At 40.4% G+C, this 22237-nt stretch overlaps 1 protein-coding gene across 1 annotated transcript in view; it reads right to left on the reverse strand.

Moving 5' to 3' along the window:
* The window catches only part of AFG3L2 (AFG3 like matrix AAA peptidase subunit 2), a 44044-nt gene that overhangs the window by 17005 nt on the left and 4802 nt on the right, over positions 1 to 22237 (reverse strand). Inside the window, exons 2-10 of the mRNA XM_004385811.2 lie at positions 21286 to 21385; positions 20867 to 20944; positions 19093 to 19199; positions 18795 to 18947; positions 14771 to 14845; positions 9528 to 9652; positions 7242 to 7515; positions 5438 to 5575; positions 1111 to 1264 (exon numbers count right to left, since the gene is read on the reverse strand). Coding sequence (XP_004385868.1) covers positions 1111 to 1264; positions 5438 to 5575; positions 7242 to 7515; positions 9528 to 9652; positions 14771 to 14845; positions 18795 to 18947; positions 19093 to 19199; positions 20867 to 20944; positions 21286 to 21385 — 1204 coding nt within the window. The remainder of the gene's footprint in view (positions 1 to 1110; positions 1265 to 5437; positions 5576 to 7241; positions 7516 to 9527; positions 9653 to 14770; positions 14846 to 18794; positions 18948 to 19092; positions 19200 to 20866; positions 20945 to 21285; positions 21386 to 22237) is intronic.

The following is a 22237-nucleotide window of genomic DNA, read 5'->3' on the forward strand; positions in this document are numbered from 1 at the left end:
GTTGAGAAGCTAGAGGGTTAATATGTTGTGGGGTTGTTAACCAATGTCATAAAACAACGTGTACTACTGTTTCATGAGAAACTATTTGTTCTGTAAGCCTTCACCTGAAGTACAATAAAATATAAAAAAAAGAAAAAAAAGGAACTAGAAGGCAGGAGGGGACATGAAAGCTGTTGACATGTCGTGGGATTTTTAACCATTGTCACAAAACAACATGTGTACTAACTGTTTAATGAGAAACTATTTGTTTTGAAAACCTTCATCTAAAGTACAATAACAAAAAAGAAATTAAAAATTAAACAAATAAAAAAAAATCAATAATATTCAATTTGCAAATGCTGTGTCTAAACAAACTCCCTGGGCCACAGGACAACCCATTACATATTTGGAGATATGCATCGACCTCCATCTAGGTAATCTCTTTTCCAGATTCAAGAGGTATAGTTTTATGAGCCACTTCTCAAACATCAATGTCCTAGCTCTAGACCCTACCCCTCAGGACGCCCTCCAATGGAAATGCTCGTCTGCTGACTCCCCTCAAATGCGGGCTCCAAATGGAACAGACGGCTCTAAGTGTGGACTGTCCATCACAGCCCACGGGGGCTTCTCACCTTGGGTCCTACAGCTGGCTTAGCAACCTAAAGCAGTCAACACTCCTGCACACAGAGCCACGCATCCACATGCACTGCGACAAGGAAGATGTGGCTCAGCCTGAGAACTGACTTTACTAAACAACAGAAAACACCTGACTGAAATGGACAGATTGCTTTCTTTCTACATCGGCCACATTCACACTTGATTACACATGGATTCTCCTGTTGCTTCAAAATCATAAATGATTTTGAGAACGAGACTAAAATTCTCCTGTGGATCATTTCACCAATTCTTCTCTTATTCAACACCAGGTACAAATACCATCTTAACACCAACACTAGTTAAGTCAGGGCAGGCTGTCAGGCAAACACTTTGCTCTCATCTGTACTGGTACAGCAGAGCCTTGAAAAAGAGAACACTTTTTTTGTGCTCACCATCAGCATAAGGACTGACATTTTAGAGACATTAAAACAATTAGAAAATGTCATTTAAAATGTAAAAGGCTTGAATATTCACCATCCATTTCCACAAGCAGCTGGTTGAGTGTGTTCTCCTGCTCACTCTGCCCTCCAAAGTTGCCTCTTCCTCGCTTCCTTCCCACGGCGTCTATCTCATCAATGAAAAGAATACAGGGGGCATTCTTCCGAGCAAGGGCAAATAAGTCTCGGACCTTAACAAAAGTAAAAACACCGGAGTCATGCTTGACTAGTTGAGCATCATTCATCCTCCTAATAAGAAATAAGCTGTCAGGTTTCCTATCCCAGATGAAGGAATTCTTTCTGTGGTACACACTGTTCAGTACATATTGAAAAGAGCGAGAAAAGAGTGTAATAATGAGTGCAAAGTAGCAAATGATTAGTAACTTGGTGGGTAATTAATTGAAGATGAGCAAACGTTATTTCTATAATCCCATAAACTACTGTATATATAATATACACCATTTTGATAACATCAAAAAATTAATACTATATATTTTTGCCCTACAAAAAAACAACATAATAGAGCTGTCGACTTTATATTGAATTTAAAAGTTCAAATTACTCTGGGGTTCACATTTTATGCCTAAGCAGTTATTAACAAACAGAGACCCACTAACAGATTTATGCAATACTTACACATAAAACCAACCCACCCAGCTGGTAACTGGTTCCACAGAAGGCTCATCACTCACCCCAGAGAGCAACCCGGAGCAGGTGCCCAGGCCTTTGCATCCACATACTGACCTGCTAACCCCTCCCTCTCAGGACTGACTCAGATGGACTTTAAGATGTATCCATTCCACACCTCTTCATCAGCTAAGCGTTCAGGGTCTCAACTTCTTCACCTGCTCCCTTCTAGAGGCTGGGGGCCAGCTCCAGAAGGCCTCACAGCCCTCCTCACCTCGGTCACCAGAAGTCCAAGTCTCCCCCGCCACCCCTACAGCCGGGATTTCTGGATTCGGGATTCCTACACTGCTCTGAACACACCCCTACTATAACCCACATCCCTCTACACCTCCACCTCTGCACTCCAGATGGCTGATCAACAGGCTCCCTACTCCCTCAAGCTTGTCTCAGAGTATTTCCTTTACCTTCCTGCTGGAAATGACACTTGCCTGCCCCTGCAACCTTCTCAAGTAGAAGGACTTTAAATCCACCTCCTCAAGAACAGCTGAGGTTGGGGCCTTCCTTACACTGTCACTACTGCTAAATAACTAGGCTGGGAGATAAACAGCCTGCTCCTGAGGACCCTGCTGTTCATAAGGTTTTTGCTGGCTGATTCTTTTCAGAAGTAGACCACTAGGTCCTTCTTACCAAAAGCAAAGTTGTCACCTTGAAGACTAAGGTCTGCCTGACCCAAGCCATGGTGTTTTCAATCGCCTCATATACATGAGAAAGCTGGACAATGAATAAGGAAGACCAAAGAAGAACTGATGCCTTTGAATTATGGTGTTGGCAAACAATATTGAATACACCACGGACTGCCAGAAGAACAAACAAATCTGTCTTGGAAGAAGTACAACCAGAATGCTCCTTAGAAGCAGGGATGGCTAGACTGTATCTCACACACTTCGGACACGTTATCAGGAGGGATCAGTCTCTGTAGAGGGACATCATGCTTTGGTCAAGTAGAGGATCAACTAAACAGAGGAAGACCCTCAACAAGATGAAGTGACACAGCGGCTGCAACAACGGGCTCAAGCATACACAACAATTGTGAGGATGGCACAGGACCGGGCAGTGTTTCGTTCTGTTGTATGTACATCAGGTTGCAATGAGTCGGAACCAACTCCACAGCACCTAACAACAACAACAGTCCAAGGCCCAGCCACCGGCAGACACTTTCTCCCTCCTCAGGGTAGTTGTCTGCAGGCCTCGCTCACCAGTGCGGCCTATTCGTGGAGTGCTGGCTCTTCCTCTCCACCCTCCACTCCCTGTTTTCTTAGTGATTTCCACATCCATGGGGCTCTTGCTCTCTGAGTTCCCTGACCCACCTCTTCCACAATCCTCTGCTCTACTCTGGCACTGCCACCACTGCCAAGGTCCCCTCCAAACAACCAGCCTCAGGCACTCCCCTCGCTGACCAGCATCCCACAGACTCAAGCGTCTCACTTCTAACAGTTCTTCACCTACTTCTCGGCTCTCCATTCCATTAGCCCCATCACTCTCCCACCATCCATAGTCCTCTGCCGTCTTCAGCTCCCTCCTTGCCCATATTAGATTCCACAGCCCATCATTATAAACACTCGACTCCCCCTGCTCCCTTTTATTCGTAACACTTACTTGCCTGGCAAAATCCATATGAACTCACCTAATATATTTCATCTAATCTAAGAAATCATCAATTTTAAGACTCATCATTACTATTCTTGCCAGAAAGAAAAAATGCTGTCAATTTATGATATAATGCTTTCTTACTGACTGTAAGTTGCATCCTGATGTCTGGAAAAGTAACTGTGATAGCACTTTGCATTTCAATGGCACTTTTTTAAAAAAGCAACATTTTAGATATGGGTAAAATACACAAGAGTAAAAAAACCTAAGCATTTATTTAAAAATTAATCCATACTCACACTTCCTGAATTCAAAACTTACTACAAACCAACAGTGATCAAGACACTATGATATAGGCATAAGGACATGCATAGATGAATGAAAAAGAACTCAGAACCCAGAAATAAACCCATATATCTATCTACGGTCCACTGATTTTCTTTAAGAGTGTCAGGACCATTCAACAAGGAAAAAACAGACTCTTCAACGGATGGTGTTAGGCCAACTGAATAGCCACACGCAAAGAATGAAGTTGTACAGTCAACAATTACTTTTAAAAAGATGAGAATGTAAAGGGGCAGGGAAACTAGATTAATGGAAATGGAACAACCAGAACAGAAATAATGAGAATGTTCACGCATTGTGAAGAATGTAACCAATGTCACTGAATAATTTGTGTACAAATTGTGAAATGGGAACGTAAACTGCTATGTAAACCTTCACTGAAAACACAATAAAATATTATTTAAAAAAAAAAAAAACAACAAAGTTGTAACCTTACCTCACACCACATACAAAAATTAACTTACAATAACTCATAGACCTAAATATAAGAGACAAAACTTTCAGAAGATAACATAGGGATAAATCTTCATGACCTTAGATTTGGCAATAGAGTCTTAGATATGACACCAAAAGCGCAAGCAACAAAAGGAAAAATAAACTGCACTTCATCAAAATTTAAAACTTTGTGCTTCACTATCAAGAAAGTGGGAGAAAGTATTTGCAAATCATATATCTGGTAAGGGAGTCATATCTAGAATATACAAAAAACTCTTACAACGCAACAAAAAAGGACAAATAACCCAATTAAAAATGGTCAAAGGACCTGAACAGACATTTCTCCAAAGAAATTAGTCATCAAGGAAATGCAAACCCAAAACCACAATGAGGTACCACTTCACACCCACTAGGATGGCTATAATTAAACAAGAAGTGTTGGTGAGGATGTCGAGAAATTAGAACTCTCGTACACTGCTGGTAGGAATGTAAAACATAGCTGCTGTAGAAAAGAGTTTAGCAGTTCCTCAAAACGTTAAGCACAGAACTACCATATAACCCCGCTAGTCCACTCCTACACACACACCCAAGAAAAACGAAAACTTGTAAAAACTCGTGCAAGAATGTCCATAGACGCATCCATTATTCATCACAGTCAAAAGGTGGAAAAAACCCAAATGCCCATCAACAGATGAATGCATGAATAAAACGTGGTATAGCCATACAATGGTATATTATTTGGCAATAAATGGAATGAAGTACTGATACATGCTACAACATGAAAACATTATGCTAAGTGAAAGAAGCCAGGCACGAAACCATGTATTCTATGACTGAATTTATATGAGCTGTCCAGAACAGACAAATCTATAGAAAAAGAGTTTACTGGTGGTTGCCTAAGGCTGGGGTAACAGAGTGGCTGCTACTGGACACAGGATTTCTTTTAGAGCGATGAAAATGTTCTAAAATTGACTGTGGTGATGGTTGCACAAATCTGTGAATATACTAAAAACCACTAAACCTACACTTTAAATGGATGAATTGTATTGTACGTGAATTATATAATAAAGTTGTTACCAAAAAAAGAAAAGAAAAACCAACCACCTCAAATTAAAGCCACCTGTTGAAATATATGAATTAAAATTATATTGTACAAAAGACTACAGTGCTGGTAGGGGTCGGGGGAAGGTGGGTAGAAATCACAGCCTGATGTCAGCCTGGCCCTGAAAGAGCTCACAGCAGCGGCTGGTAAGACAGGGCCATGGGGGGGATGGGGGGACTGCACCATAAGGACAGAACAGAAGACTTACTCTAGCTGGACCCACACCAACAAACATCTCCAAAAACTCAGATCCACTAACTGTGATGAAAGGGACGTTGGCTTCTCCAGCTGTCGCTTTAGCTAGCAGTGTCTTTCCAGTGCCTGGAGGACCAGTGAGAATGGCACCCTTCAAATATACAAGAGAGAAATTACATTTAATTAGAATTTCAGAAGCGTGAACTGCAGGTCCACAAATAATTCCAAGGTATAAATCTGTCTATAAAGCTTACTAATATGCACTAGATATTTCTTAAACTTTTGAACTAGAGTAGAACATTTTTATATTATTAGTCAAAAGAATAAGAAAAGAACTATTAGAACTCATTTGGTTTTAAAAAATTAGGTATGAATGTGAAATCTTAAATACTTCTCTTCTAAGATTTTTAGTGTTGCTTCTTCGATCTTTAGACTAATAGTACATAAAAGGCGACTTATGCTAGGAATCTGCCAGTAAACCAGCTGAGGTGTACTTAAATAATTCAAGGAGACACAAACACCACACTCTCAATTTACATAACCCTGACATTGTTCAAGTAAAATTGGTTTTTAAATTCAAATAATAAACCAATCTCCCACCTCTATTTTCACGCACAGGTGAATAATTTTTAGCAAGAATGAACGTGTGACTTCTTTATTTTCCATTAAGCGACTAGCTATATGCAGGGTCCTCTCTTTTTCATAAATAGACACACTACCATAAAAACTGGGTGTGCGGAGGTGGATAGTACGTTCACGAAATGCTTTTCCAGACTTGGTAATAAAACTCTGAAGATTTTTGGTGTGTGCTTATTTTCTTCCCTTTAAAATTTTCACAAATGAAGTAAAAATCTAACAATCAATGATGAACTTAGTTAAAAAGAAAAAATGTGTTTGATCAAACAATATAAAATTATTTAAGATGTAAACAGGTACTAACAATGCAATAGCAAATTACAAAATTATAAAAAAGTTTTGTATCCATATAGGCAAAATATAAAAATCAAGGAAATGATTCCCTTTACAAGGATTCCTTTAAAGTAAACTTTAAAAGACTTAAACACTTTTTAACTCATTCATTCATTTAATAACTGAACCATTCAGCAAATATCAAGTTCCTATTCTGTGCCTAGCCCTGGGAGTGAAGAGCAAGAAGGCATGGCCCAGGGCTAGCACAGCAGCCCGTGTATGTCTGCTGGAAGGAGGGAAGGCAACAATTAGCTCTGTCTGATCTTTTCTCCATCGCATCCCTGTACTGTCAACAGTCACAGTCCACAGTCACCTGTCGAAGCAGTAAGTATCTGGATGACAGACAACAGTGCATGATATGCTCAAGGTGCTACAGCTACTGGGGGTGGGGGACATCTAAATCAGACTAGAGAGTAAGGAGGATCAGGGAAGGCACCCAAGAGGAAATAACGTAAGTCTCTTCAGAAATCTGGAGCACTGGTGGCACAGTGGTTAAGAATTCGGCTGCTAACCAAAAGGTTGGCAGCTGCGAAGCCACCAGCTGCTCCTTGGAAGAAGCCCTACGGTGCAGTTCTACTCTGTCCTATAGGGTTGCTGTGAGTCAGAATCGACTCGAGGGCAATGGGTTTTCAGAAATCTACACACCACCTGCAAGACGACACATTCACACTGAAAAACTGACCCAAAAAGACTCGCGTTAAGCAGGCTAGTAGGTTAAGATATAGGAAGAACAAAAAAAAAGTTATTTTGTAATAAGTAATCAAATGAAAATTATAACTTCATAGATCAATAAATACTTCAAAAGACTTGGGTTAATGAGTTGAAAATAATCTGAAAGTTCATCTTACCTTTGGGATTTTTGCTCCTAGGTCTTGATACTGCTTTGGGTTTTTCAAGAAATTCACAAATTCCATTATCTCTAATTTGGCCTCCTCGCAGCCAGCCACATCTTTGAATTTCACATCTATCTCATCCTTTAAGACCTTGGCAGTGGTTTCTCCAACACTGAAGAGTCCACCCATTCCCCGGCCTGTTCGACCAATACCAGCAGGCCCTCTTCTTATGGTGTACAGTAAAAAGGCAATTATGAGGACCGTAGGTAACATGCTCAGAAGAAATGAACTAAAGGGAACAATACACAACATTAATTTGTTTTTACAATTGTTAATCTTTGGCTTTTTTAATGTTTTGAAAGATATACTTTATGATAAAACTGCCTGGGATATAATTGTATGTATTTGCTATTTTAAAAAACCCTGACTATTCCAAGATTTTATCTGAAGCACAAAGAGAATTTCAGTGTGTTACGCCACTGAAGTAGAATCACAAAAGAAAAGTCTGTTCTCAACACACGCTGGTGACTGGTTTTTATTCCTAGCCCGAGAATCACCATGTACAAGCTGATGGACTGTCACTCTATCTGAGCGTAAAACAAATGTTCCAAACGCTCACAAATTTTAACACAATCCTGGTGTTAGTGTGGATTCTCTTATAGGGATGTATCGACTTACTCTGAAAACTATCTTCCAAAAATTAAATCCTTACTAATTTAACAATGCATCTGCTTCAAGAGCAGCATCCCTTAAGAAACAAACACACATTGATGAACCGTGCAAGGTCGACTCTCTGCTTCCTGTACGGGCTCCACAGAGACCACAGGGAGGGCGGCAACCACGTCCGTGCTGCCTGCAGAGGCCTCGGGAATGATCAAATCCAGGCTGTCTTCTGCCTTTGGGTCGTTTGTGTAAAAAACTTCTTTCAACGTAAGTGTGGGGACAAATATAATTTAGTTTAACTTATCCTACGAAATCTGAATCACAACTATATACATGATTAAGGTCAAAAACAAAACAAAAAGCAGGATTTGCTTTCTAATTTTTCCTCTATTACAGAATTTTTAATGCTGCTATTAACAAGCAGCAAGAATCATGAAAAATTTACCTTTGGCTTATTCTGGGAACAAAACAAAACCATACACTGACAATAAAAGTTTAAAGAATGGTACAATGAAACGTTTTTACAATGTTTCAGTACCAGCCTATAAAATTCAAAACTTACATTACAGTCTCTGGGGCCAGGGGATAGCTATATGTGAAATAATCACAACAGCCCTATCTGGATTTACATACTGCAGGTAGATCATAGGTCCACACAAACCAAGAGTTGAGAAATTCCCTAAATCTGAGAAACACCATCAACTCAATTAGCAGACTAGCTTTCAGTTTTTCTGCTCTTCTTACATAAACAGAAAAATTAAGTGTTATCTCTAATTTTACTCCAAACTGGTAACTCTATAGTAAGGTATACTTTCTGCATTTAATGCAAATGGGGTAACTGCATGGGTTCTACCTGGGTTTATATGTATAAGCACACCAAGGCAATAGGTTTTCAAATGAACTCAAAGACAACTGACTCTTAAAATACATGTGTCCTTCTTGAAAGCTGGGAACAGCACATCCACCCAGGCCTTTAAGTGGCCTTACTAAAGACAAATAATCCCCAAAGAAAGAAGCAGCTCTGACAAGACAGGAAAAAGAATTACGTTAAAATCCTGGGAAAGAGAGAAATACAAACATAAATAATAGTTAAAAGGTAAGAATGCCACTTTTTAATACAAAGGGGTTCTTTATGCAAAAATCTTACTAAAGGACAGTAAATTAGATATTAATGCCCCAAAGCATTGGTTAATCAAGATAAATATAAATGCATGGGAAATGAATCAGTCAGGTGCAACAACTAGTAAGTTAACTAAACAAACAAACCCATTTCCAGGGAGTAGATTCTGACTCACGGTGACCCCATGTTTGCAGAGTAGAACCACATTCCATAGGGTGTTCAAGGCTATGACTTTTTGGAAACACTGCCAGGCCTTTCTTCTGAAGCACCTCTGGGTGGGCTCCAACTGCCAACCATTCCGGTTTGCAGTCAAGTGCTTAACCCTCTGCGCCACCCAGGGACTTCAGTAAGTTAATGATGGTTTTACGAACAAACAAAAACGCCTAACCAAACTGAGAACCGTACGTTTGAGAATTTAATTGGTAACTCTGCCACCTGGTGACGTGGGACACACAGTGGGCCTTATAGGGGCAGTAAAGAGTCTGTAAAACAGTTACATTGTTTTAACCACCGCTTACCCATCACTTTCAGCAATGTAGACAACAGGGACCCGATTCTCCCCTTCTATGCCCAGTTCTTGCTGTAAAGTTTCCAGATTCCGCTCAAAGGTGTCCACACTACCAATATTAAACCAGACATACTGCTATAAAAACAAAAACAAAATATTCTAAGAATGAGAGGAACACAAAAGGTTCAATTCACTAAAGAGTTCGACTTTTTAAGACTATTTCAGAAATACTGAAAATGTACTGAAAAATACAGACATTAAAAAAAAATAACAAAAGACTGGTTTTACTGATGTAGTAATTTTCATTCGCTGAGAACACTTGGCAATCCCTGGAAAATATGTATTTCTTTAGCAAGATTCCTCAGTAGCTGTAAAATCATAAACATAACGAATAGAACTAAAATTCTATTTGGAAAGACAATTATTTTTTAAAATAAATACATTTTCTTTTCTTCTCCCCACTTCCCAGGTATTTCTCGGCTGCCTTTTCCCAAACCAAAAAACTAAGGTGATACAGTAATAACGGCTAAAATTCGAGCACCTGCTAAATGCCATGCATTGTTCTAAGCCCTTTATACACTTAACTCATTCAGCGTGAAGTATTAGGAAGGTACCAAACAAGCTGCAGGTCAAGTCAATTCGGATTTACTGCTCCCCCATGTCAGAGAACTGTGCTCCATAGGGTTTTCAGTGGCTGATTTTTCAGAAGTAGACTGCCAGGCCTTTCTTCCAAAGCACCTCTGGGCAGACCCAAACCTCCAACCTTTTGGTTAGCAGCCCAGCAAGTTGACCATTTGTACCACCCAGGGACTCCAGGAAGGCACCACCAGCATCCAACCAGAAATGGAGCTCCCTACTGAGCTAAGCATTACGCTTTTATTCCTGTGGGGCCTAGGGTGGGAACTGGAGCAATAGTTATGTCATCAACCATTAAAGAAGAGTTCCATAATGTATTAGTGTTCACTGGTTGAATATTGGAGCCCTGGTGGCTCAGTGGTTAAGAGCTACGGCTGCTAACCAAAAGGCCAGCAGTTCGAATCCACCAGCTGCTCCTTGGAAACCCTATGGGGCAGTTCTACCCTGTCCTGTAGGTCGCCATGAGTCAGAATCCACTCAGCAGCAACAGGTTTGGCTTTTTTTTTGGTTGGCTGAATAGCCCCAACTGTTAATGTCCCCATTTTACAGATGAGAGAACTATAAAAAGAAAAAATACCAAATCCGCCCCACAGTTTCCAAGGGGCGCCTGGTGGATTCGAACTGCCAACCTTATGGTTAGCAGACATAGCTCTTAACCACTATGCAACCAGGGTTTCCGAGAGAACTATGAAGGTGACTTAATGCCCACAGGACACAACCAGCAGAGGCTGGGGTCTGGCCCCAGGCAGTCTGGCACCAGAGCCAGTGGCCCTAACCACTGCACACACTGCCCCTCTTAGACTGCTGTGAAGACATTAACAAAGAACTTGATTTAGCCTTTAGTCTCTGGTGCTGGAAAATAACCCTTAGAATTTGCTAGCAATCAAGGTGCCTTTGTTTTCTAATAGCCAGGCAACACTTAAACAAATGCAAATGTAGTGGAAGCCTCAAAGACCCCACCTGGCAAATAACTTCAGGAAGGGAGGGGGGCACTACACAATCAACACGCATATTCACTGCATCAGCCATGCATACGCGTTGAGTCCCCAGCGACATAACACCCTGCACCTCTGGACCTCGGAGCATCCTTCAGGCTTCCTGGATGGGTACGTCCCTGGGGACAACTGTGTATCCTTTTGTGGTTGCATTAAAGTAAGTACAGACCACGTTCCATGAGCGCTGTGAGTCGTTCTAGCAAGTTGTAAACCCATGGGGGCAGGGTGAGCCAGCAGCAACTGGCATCTGTTTGGCTGTAGATCTGAAGGACAGAGTTCTTTCAACTTGTAAGGTCTGACCTAACTCCGGGTGGCTAGGATCAGAGAGAAAGTGCCATCAGTGGCTGGTGTCAGCGAAACGGAGAAGTGGGAAAGCAGGGATATGCATTATCTTCACGTTTTGGGGACTAGCCTTATGTCAATTATTATTATTAATGCAACAACGAACATTTCCAAAGTTTTATTACCCACTAATCCCTGTTTTAAGCATTTTGCAAGTGTTAGCAAGACTGTTCCTCCTTTAGCCTGCAATCATTTTTGTAAATAATTAATTTTTTCATCAAAACAGTAAGTTTATTATATAAAACTTTGAAAATTCAGGAAAGTACAGAGAAGAGAGCAATGTATCATCGCATATTCCTCCCACCAACCAGTGTTACTGAGGGGCCACCATCACTTCTGGTACTTCTCTCCACGTATACACAGATGAAAGATGGATAGTTAAGTTTTACTTGGTAAGTTGTTCACTGGCAAAGCTACAAAGTTTATGTGGTTACAAGTCCTGAAACATGTACGTGACAAATTAACCACAAATGGCCTGAACATTACCTGACTTAGCACGTACTCCTGATGTAGAAAATAATATTGGAATCATTTATTCCCTGTCCTTGAGCATAGAGAATGTGACCCAGCTGGAGCTCACAAGAGCTCACAAGGACTCACAAGAACATCAACTGGGCCCTGAGGTATAAAGACAATAGCTAAGATACTCTTGGAAAATATCTTTTAGGGAAACTTTCACATAAAGACAATCAAACAGAACACAAAAGACTTTCTACTCTTATCTTTTTCTACTAGCATTTAGTGAATGGAAATTTGTTGGACCAATGAAGACCCTCCTGACTGTCGTTACTGAAACCTGTACCAATGATTGTTAACAAAGACAAGTCAAAACGTAGGATCACAATTTCTAGCCAATCTGTGAAAAGGTGAAACTTTCAATGGTTTTACCCATTTGTAATGTCAATATATACTGATGTCTCTGTAACTATTCCTTGCACTCGGGCAGACATGGCTGTGCAGCACGCTTGTCCGTTTTCCCACTTTTGTCTGTTCTGTGATATTTCCTTGGACTCAGGCAGACATGGCTCTGGCAGCATGGTTGCCCGTTTCCCACTTTTGCCTCTCTGAATATATGCCGAATAAAACTTTCTTTTTGCTTTACTCAACTTTATGATGTTTTTCCCCTACAACACTCCCAACTAGGCAACATGCTAAATGCATTGCTTACACAGGAAATCAGTGTGGACCTCTGACCAGCAGCATCAGTGCCAACTAGGGGCTGGTCAGAAATACAGATTCTTGGGCCAAGACCTACTGAATCACCGTCTTGGGGGTGGGCCCACGACCTGCGTTTTCACAGGCTCTCCAGGTGATTCTTACGCACACTGAGTTTGAGAACTACCACTGACTTACGTAGGAATCTCTGGGTGGCGCAAATGGTTAAGCGCTCAACTACAAAACCATAAGGTTGGTGGTTTGAACCCACCCAGGGGTGCCTTGAAGTCAGGGCCTGGTGATCTGCTTCTGAAAGGTCAGAGCCTTGAAAACCCCATGGAGCAGTTCTACTCTTCACACATGGGGTCGCCCCAAGTCAGAACAGACATGAAGGCAACTAACAACAACTCACTTACATTACTTCATTCAAGCACTAAGCCCTAAAGGAGTACGGGCAGTCCCCGGGTTACCAACAAGTTCCACTCCTAAATCTGTCTTTAAGCCCAACTTGTATGTAAGTAGGAACAGTTAGGTATGGTTCCCCCCTAATGTCAGTTAGTCAAACGTTTGTCTTAGTATATAGTGTACCTTTCTATGGATAAAAAACATTAAAGAGACACTTGCAGATAAACTAAAACATCTTTAACATAATAATACCAAAAAACAAACAAACTTGTTGTCGGCAAGTCTATTCCAACTCCTAGAGACCCTACAGGACAGAGTGGAACTGCCCCATCAGGTTTCCAAGGAGCAGCTGGTGGGTCTTAACTGCAGGCCTTTTGGTTGGCAGCCACAGCACTTAACCACTGCACCACCAGGGTTTCCACTAGAAGACAAGGTCCCCTCGAATTTGAACTTGCCCTCTTGGGCTTGCCTACTGAGAACCACTGCTCCAGCACAGATGCTTAAGGCGAGGCAGTGAGGATTCCCTCAGTGTTAACCAGGCTCCTAATGTGGGACATTTATTTATTTCTAATTTCTTGCTACATACACAATGTTTGAGAACATCACTGTACAGAAATCTTTACATGCACCCTCAGTTACTGCCCTAGGATACAGTCCTAGAAGCAAAGTTACTGGGTGTGTGCATGCTTTCAAAACTGCTGATATACACACTGCCGAAGTGTCCTCTTAAAAGGGATTATCAATTTAATTCCCAGCACTAACAGTCTAAGAAAAAAAAAAGTAGCATGATTATTAACAAACATTTCATCGTAAGGTAAAGAGAATGGGGGAACATCAAGACAATTAAAATTACTTTCCTAAAAGTGACTGAAATACCCGAGCTATACAACTTTACAGATATTCTTATATTTACCGATATGTTACTAAAAGAGAGATACGGTTACCATCGTTCTGGTTTGTCCTCAAATGTTGCCCATCCATGTAGGACAATGAGGAAATGGTTAAACAAAAGGATCCTAAGGGAGAAGGGATCCAGTGTGGTAGAGAGATCTGGCCCTGCGGGAGGGCAAGACTACAGGACACCCAGGAACAAAGAGAGAAAGATGGGGATCAGAGCCGGGGAAGGGTGGAATCACCTGGGAGGCTCTCTAGTCCACCTTCCTTCCCCTCTCAGCCATAACCCCCTTAACCCATTCAACTCCATCAGGAAATCTCTGGAAGTAGAGTCTAAACTGGTTGGACAGAAAATACAAATTATTTTTAAAATAGGAAAAGACATGGAAATTAATATATCACAGAAGGATTGGGAGAGATATGATCAGAATCTCCTAATCTAATTTGAAAAAAGCTGTCTCAAGACATAAAGAAGCAATTGAGATTTTAAGATTTTTTTCCTAACCAAAACACTCAGTCTTGAAAAATCATAGACAATAATGAAATACTGAAAACTGGGATTTTACCTACTGTTTCCTAAATATACGGTCAAAACATGTTATCCAAAACAACAACAAAAAAAACCCCGACTCAGTCCTTGCCTTACTAGCACATTCACCCGGTCACGTCCTCACCGGTCACATTCTCACCTATGTCACTGAACGTTATCACTGCTGCCCTGCCCCTTCCGGCACAGACCCACCGCTACGTGAGGGCATGTCTTTTCAGCTTTAAACCCGGAAAGTTAATTTAAAGCTAATTCACATCGATCAATAAAATAATTTACCCCATCCACAGGAGTTTTTCCTGGTGTAAACGTCACTCGAACAAAACGCTTGTTGACGACTTCCAGTCTGTCTACCTAGAAATTTAAAAAGTTAGATATACAAATATAAATTTACAGAAAATACCTGAAATACTCTTTTAAGCTCATTTAAAATGCACATGATATTCCAGACATACAGGAAAGAATAAGACTAACATCAAGCCCACTGAAGATGCTGCCAGAACTGCCCAAGTGCCCCACCAAATGCTGCCTCTCCCACAACTGACCCATCTGAACGAGGCGCCACGGCCCCAAGCACATCCTGACACTTGTACTACACACACAGGTAACCCTAAACAATACACACATTCATTTCTGCCTGTTCTTAATCATTAAAGTGGTCTCATTCTGTATGCATTAACTACTGTCTTCTTTCTCTCACCACTGTCTACATCAAGTTCCTAGTGCTGACACGCCAGTTCTGCATGGTATTCTACTTTATGAACATACCCCCAGTTTTTATCTATCCACCTGTTAACAGGCATCAGGTTGTTTCGAATTTTTCACTAACACAAACAATTGTTATGAACGTTCTTGAATACACCTTCTTGGGCACATCTTCAGAAGTTTCTCTAGGATCTCTAACTGTAGACAATATACTAAGGCTGGGTTATAGGTATTCATACCTTCAATTTTACTAGATATTGCCAAACTGCTCTCCAAAGTGCTGCACTAATCAATTTTCACCAGCAAAACACACCTATTGCTCTACATCCTCACCTGCACTTGGCATTATAAGATGGTTTAATTTTTGCCACTTCAGGGGTATAAAATGGTTTAAATTTGTTTTGTTTTGTTATTTTTCTATAACTTCCTAACCATATAAAAAATTTTTTTGGGGGGGAGGGGGTGAAACTATACACAGCAAAACCCACTCCCATTCCAGTTTCTATACATAATAATCAGTGACATTGGTTACATTGTTCACAATGTCTCAACAATCTCCTTATTTCTGTCCTAGTTGTTTCACTCCCATTTACTTATCTCCCTGCCCCCAACCTACTCATCCATGCTTTAAAATAGCTGTTGACCCTTTAAACCAAAACCCACTGCCATCAAGTCGATTCCAACTCACAGTGACCCTGTAGGACAGAGCAGAACTGCCCTATAGAGTTTCCAAGGCTGTAAATCTTTACGGAAGCAGACTGCCACATCCGTCTCCCGTGGAGCAGCTGGTGGGTTCAAACCGCTGACCTTTTGTTTAGCAGCCAAGCACTTTAACCACTGCGCCACCAGGGCTCCGTTGACCCCTTTAGTTTTATGTAAGTTTTTTTTAAAGTAACTCAATACTCAAGGGTGACAATTTTTACTCTTTGGGCTAAACTGTTAGTTTGAAGGTGACTTCAGGGGATAGTTTCAATCCAAGGTTTGAAGAGCAACTCAAGGCCATAGTCTAGGGAACTCCTCCAGACTCAATAGGTTCAGTAAGTCTGGATTCTTTAAGAATTTGAAGTGCTGTTTCACATTTTTCTCCCTTTTTATCAGGATTCATCTATTATGTTCCTGATCAGAACTTTTAGTAGGAGTAGCTGGGCACCATCTAGTTCTTCTAGTCTCAAGGTGGAGGAGGGGTATACACTCTGAAATGCCTCATCCCAAGGACTGTGACTGATTCCGGAACTAGAGTCCTTTGGTATATGCTTCTCCCTCTGCACCAGGTGGCTGCTGTCACTCAGTCTGCTTTGTCAATAAGTCTGGAGGCAAGAATCAAGGATTGAAAGTGAGGGAAACCCAGAATAATTCCAGGAGGAGTTGGAATAGGGGAGTAACTGTTCTTAAAGTTAGTTTTGTCTGGAAAGGCATGACTAGAAGTACTCTGCCCCCCATAAAATGGTTGAGGCAACAGTAAACTGATTCCAAAGAAGCCCATGGGCCAGGAGGAAATGGAGCTAGAGAGGATTCTCCTGAAGTGCCTATTAGCACCCTCAGAAAGAACTGAGGATGGCGTTCCTTCTCAGAGAGCTGCTTCCCCACCATGCCTGGGAATTATACACATAATATCCTAGCTTCCAGGAGATAAACACTTGCTTTAAAAATGTGATCATTCCTGCACCAACGTTCACTGCAGCACTACTCACAGTGGCCAAAAGGTTGAAACCCAAGCGTCTTTATCAACAGATGAACGGATAAACAAAATGTAGTATACACACAGAATGGAATATAATTCAGCCATAAAGAAAAATGAAGTTCTGATACATGCTGATATGGATGAACCTTGAAAACATTATGCTGAATGAAATGAGCCAGACACAAAAGGACACATAGCATATGATCCCACTTACATGAAAATTCTAGAACAGGCAAATGCATAGACTAGTGGTTCCTATGGGGTTGCTATGAGCCAGAATCGACTCCACAGCACCTAACGGTGCTGGGTGAGGAGGAGTGGGAGTTTTTGCTGAAGCAGTACTGAGCTTTTGCTTGGGGGATGAAAAACGGAAACAGACAGTGGTTATGGCAGCACAACATGGTGAATGTAATTAATGTCACTGAACCGTACACCTAAAAATGGTTAAAATGGCCAACTTTTTTATATATATTTTATCACAATGATTTTTTTTTTAACATGGCCATTTCCATTTTTCCATCTTCACCTTATTGTATGACCTTTAAGAACAATTTTGGGTTCTTTATACTGCCTCGCTAAGTATTTATATCTTATCTTTATGCTATTCATTTCATTAATGAAAAATCAAAGTACTGAGAGGTTAAGTTTCACCAGGTTAAGTTTACCCAAGGTTACACAGCATGCCTAGTCCTAATTCTCTTACTCTCAGTATATTTCATCAATACTGAGATGCATATTTTTCACATTTTAACATCTCAGAAATCAGGATACATTTTATCATCAGTGGCACATCTCAGTTTCATTGGCAGTTTTTAAAAATTTTCTTAGTAATAAATAAAATAATGTGTGGTTTACAATCAACAGCCTAATAACATCTTTTTTATTTTGTTGCTGTTGTTGAGAATATACACAGCAGAACACACAATTCAACAATTTCTACACATACAATTCAATGACACTGATTATATTCTTCGAGTTGTGCAACCACTCTCACCCTCCTCTTTTTCTAAGTTGTTCTTCCCTCATTAACATAAACTCACTGCCCTCTAAGGTTCCTATCTTTCAAGTTGCTATTGTTAATTTTATTCCATACAGATAGTTCTTAAAACTGCATAATGCTCAATACAGACCTTTTTTACTAGTTAAGCTAAACTACTGTTCAGTTTTAAGATGACTTCAAGGGATATTTTCAGTTTAAGGTTCAAAGATTATCTCAGGGTAACAGTTTCAGGGGTTTATCCGCCCTCCATGGTTTCAGATAAAGTCTGGAGTCCATGCAAATTTGAAATTCTGTTCTGCATTTTCCCCCTACTGATCAGAATTCTTCTATTGAATCTTTCATCAAAATGCATAACAACATCTTAAATATGATGAAATACGGTATCACACTGGATAAAGACCCAACAAGTAGCAACGGCTTATGAAGAGACAAACATGGGCCTTACTCCATGGGCCTTACTCAGACCCTTACTCAGAACCATTTGCTCTTACTTTAAACAGCTCTAATACTCTTATTAACCCAATTTCCAAGGCTACATGAGTTTGAAAACAGTAAAAACACAAAGACGGCTAAGGAGGCTGGCAGGTTACAGCAGCGAGAGGAGGCAGCTGAGGCAATGAGAAAAATGGCAATGGTAGATGGAAGATGGCCAGGAATAATAGCCTGAAGCCAGGTTTTCCAAAACTATGTCCTAATAGGAAGTGAAAGAAAGGATTTACTGGTAAATCTGTGGGTTGTTTGATCAAAACAAACAGGTTTCTTGGTTGCAGCACTTTTCAGCATTTTAAAAAATCCAACGTGATAAACAGTAACTTTAAAATGGACGAACTTGGCTAACTTGCTATTTCTCCCTTTATTAATCTAATCTACTGAATGTCACCTGAACCACTTTAGCCACCAATGCATAAAATACTTACTACTCCTTTGGAAAGGTAGTTATTGACAAAGTCCTTCCAAGTAATTTCTCTCCCAGAGCTCTTGAACAGATAGTAAATCATGACACCACCCCAGAACAGAGCAGTCCAAAGAAAATACATCCTGAACTCCTTGTCATCCCAGGGAAAGTCACCCTGCAGCAAAAGAGAAATTTTCTATGAAGAACCAAGTTTCAGAATCTCATCTGTGATGTTAGACACAAACCCCTCCCAATATTATTCCAATCTTTCCTGTGGCCCCCCAATAACCTCAAAATTAGCCCACAGTTTGGAATCCCACCTTCTGGAACCTGGACCACCAGTGAGAATCGTCTTTCTTGCCACCTCGTCTTCCACCACCACCAATTCCTCCTCCAGAAGAATGCGGTGTATTGGCTGGCTTTGACTCTGTTCACAAAGAACGCACAGAAAAGCATAGCAGGATTTTATATCTCTCAAACATGTTTTTATTAATACAGTTTAATAAACACTTACTGCAAAGTACAGTATGACAACTAATCAATTACTAAATAAAATACTATGAAAAAGCATGGTACTAACACAAACAACATTCAAGCAGGGCTTCCAAGTGCTTCACATACATTATCTCATTAAATCTGCACAATAACCCAATAACCCTCTAAGTTTACTACTATTATACCCATTTTACAGACGAAGAGACTGTAGCTTAGGGAGGTTAAGTAACTCACTGAGTAACTTACTGCAGTGTTAAGTGACACTGCTGGGATCTGAACCCTGGCAAACGAATTCCTTAGCCTCGAATTATAGTTAAAAAGTCCCTGCTCCCCTCTCCCATTCCCAGGAAGTAAACACTGCTAATAGTTTCTTCTGTAGGAAAAATATAATTTTGATAATTAGTTAAGGTAAAAAACACCCACATATAGTTTGCAAGAATTTGAAATTCGTTCCTAACATCTTCCTTTCTTTTCCCACTTTTCTACCCTCGCAACACAAACGCATATCATCTACCTTCAGCTACCATGAAGCAAGCCCTCAGATGCAGCAGGATGGCAGTCAGTCACAGACAACCATCCTCAGAGGCTCTGAGACACCCTGGCTTCATGACACGCCTCACCACTGTAATGCATGCAAGGAACTTCTGCACCTCTGCCTTACATACCGTCCAGCGCTGGACAGGCACGATGTGGCCAAGCCTCAACCCTGCCCTAAACAAGGCTCAGGAATGGGAAACACAGTAAGAACCTGTTTAAAGCTGTCTGACAATATCCCATACCACTTATCCCATAAGGTAGCATTCGTGCAAAAGGTACCAAACAGGTACTAGTTCAGTTGTATTTGAAACGTGAACCCTGTATCATTCATCTACCCCAAACAAAGGTTATAAGACTATCTCCCATCCCTCTGGAAAAAAACTTGAGAAGCTGCCTATTTCACCATTGTTCCAACCTAGAATCATGGGCCATAGCCAGTCCTCACTTAGCGCTTCCCTTCCCTTGCCCTCTGGGCTTACTTTCACTCCTCTGCACACAAGTTCATTAAAAAACAAGGGATGCATTATAATTTTCCTTACATTTCCCTAAAAAAAAAAAAAAAAAAAGGATGGCAACTGAATGCTAAGATATGCCAGGCATTGTGCTAAGTGCTATCCATGTGTGAAATGGAGGGCAGGAGGCCTGGTACACCCCACACAGCTCCCCCAACAGCCACCCAACTCTTAAGAAACCCTCTCTGAAGCCCTAAGTTAAGGCTCTGAGGAACAATCTGAAAAACACTGCACTATATCACAACACGTGTCAAATAAATTGCATGTATTACATTTCTCAGATTTTTCTCAATGGTTTATATTTTGTGTCAAATAGCTATCAAATACGCTTTAGTTTGATCAGTCAGTATCTCTAAGGTGACCTTGAGTTACTTCAGTTTGAAAAATGACAGGAAAATATGAACAGAAAATTAAGGTGTAATGAAACATAGGATCTAGAATTTTATATGTACTCATAACTTACAGTTCCAGAACTGACTTAAAATAACACTATCATCAATACCATGTATTAAGGAAAACATGAAATTCAAACAATCTTTTGAAAAGGTACCTTTTTTTTCTCCCATAAATTCTTTAGGTTCACTAGCATTTTTCCCATTTTTTCCATTAGGAAAGTATTTTTCAAATCCTGTCAGAAAAAGAAAAAAATACACACTCTCAAACTAAAATTCATCAGTGTCTGTGTATGTCTCTGTTTTAAAAGCAGCTGTGACATAATTTAAAAAAGAAAGAAAGTATAACATTGCAAGAATAAATCAGTCTAAATAGTCTAGTTCACAAGCCCGAGGTGTTAAAGAAAACAACGCTCATTTGCATGCCAATTTCCTTAGCTATAAATGTGTTATCATACTTGAAGGTGACCCATTTTTGTCATGGCATGAAGTAGGGGAGCAGGTTACAAAAGGGGACAGAAGCTAAGAGCCACCTGAAACACAAGTATGCACCTTCAGGTCACACCTCAGTGTTTACCTTTTGGAGGTCTGGAACAGAATCTTTGATAAGCAGCAATGACATCTGTCAGAAGAGAATTTCTGCTGGTTGCTGCTTGAGTTGTAGCGTATCGATACAGCTGAAACATGACATGTAAACAAAAGCATGAAGGTTATATCAAATAAAGGTTAAAAAGAAGAACTTTATTTCCTAATATGAAGTGGGTTAAATGTTTCTCCCTTCAACAAGTTGTTACCGACTAGCACAGAATGAGGAGCAATACCCCTAATACATGGTATTGATGATAGTGTTATTTTAACTCAGTTCTGAAACTGTAATTTATGAGTTCATACACACAACACTAATTTGTATCCAGAACGTGGGCTACCCTATGCTAGCAACAGAACCAGAAGACATCAATTATCCAGAAGATAAGAATACTTCAAAATCACATACAATTTACAACCGCAGCCCAAATACAATTCTCTGACAATACGTTCACTCTGGCATTGTGTACTTAGTTGGCAGGAATCAAAAGAAAAACTCTGGGACGGGAAAAACTGCTGCTTCATACTGACTCATCTGAAAGTCTATAACATTGCAAGATACTTCACAGAGCAATGCTGCTTGTTAAGCATAAAACTAAACTTATTTTAGTTCAAAGATAAGAAAGTTATAATCCAACATCACTGATAATCCTTATACTGGCAACATTTGCTAAAGATACACTGTCATCCTGGTGACAACCCTGGCCGTGTAAGTCCCATCACAGATATGTCTCTCCTCTATATAACACATGCTGCTAAAAAGTTGTTTGCAAATACAGTCTAGATAAACTGAAGCATATTGTGAGCACACCAAAGAAGCTCCCTATTAACTCCTGAGCTGCACAGAAGCAATCAACGGCAAGACACACTGAGGGGATATATCCAAATCTGGCAGTGATAAAGTTCAAGTAATCCTATCCTTTTGCAAAGTAAAAACTCACTAC

This window comes from Trichechus manatus, unplaced genomic scaffold (assembly GCF_000243295.1).
Source record: "Trichechus manatus latirostris isolate Lorelei unplaced genomic scaffold, TriManLat1.0 scaffold00146, whole genome shotgun sequence".
Classification (NCBI taxonomy): Eukaryota; Metazoa; Chordata; class Mammalia; order Sirenia; family Trichechidae; genus Trichechus; species Trichechus manatus.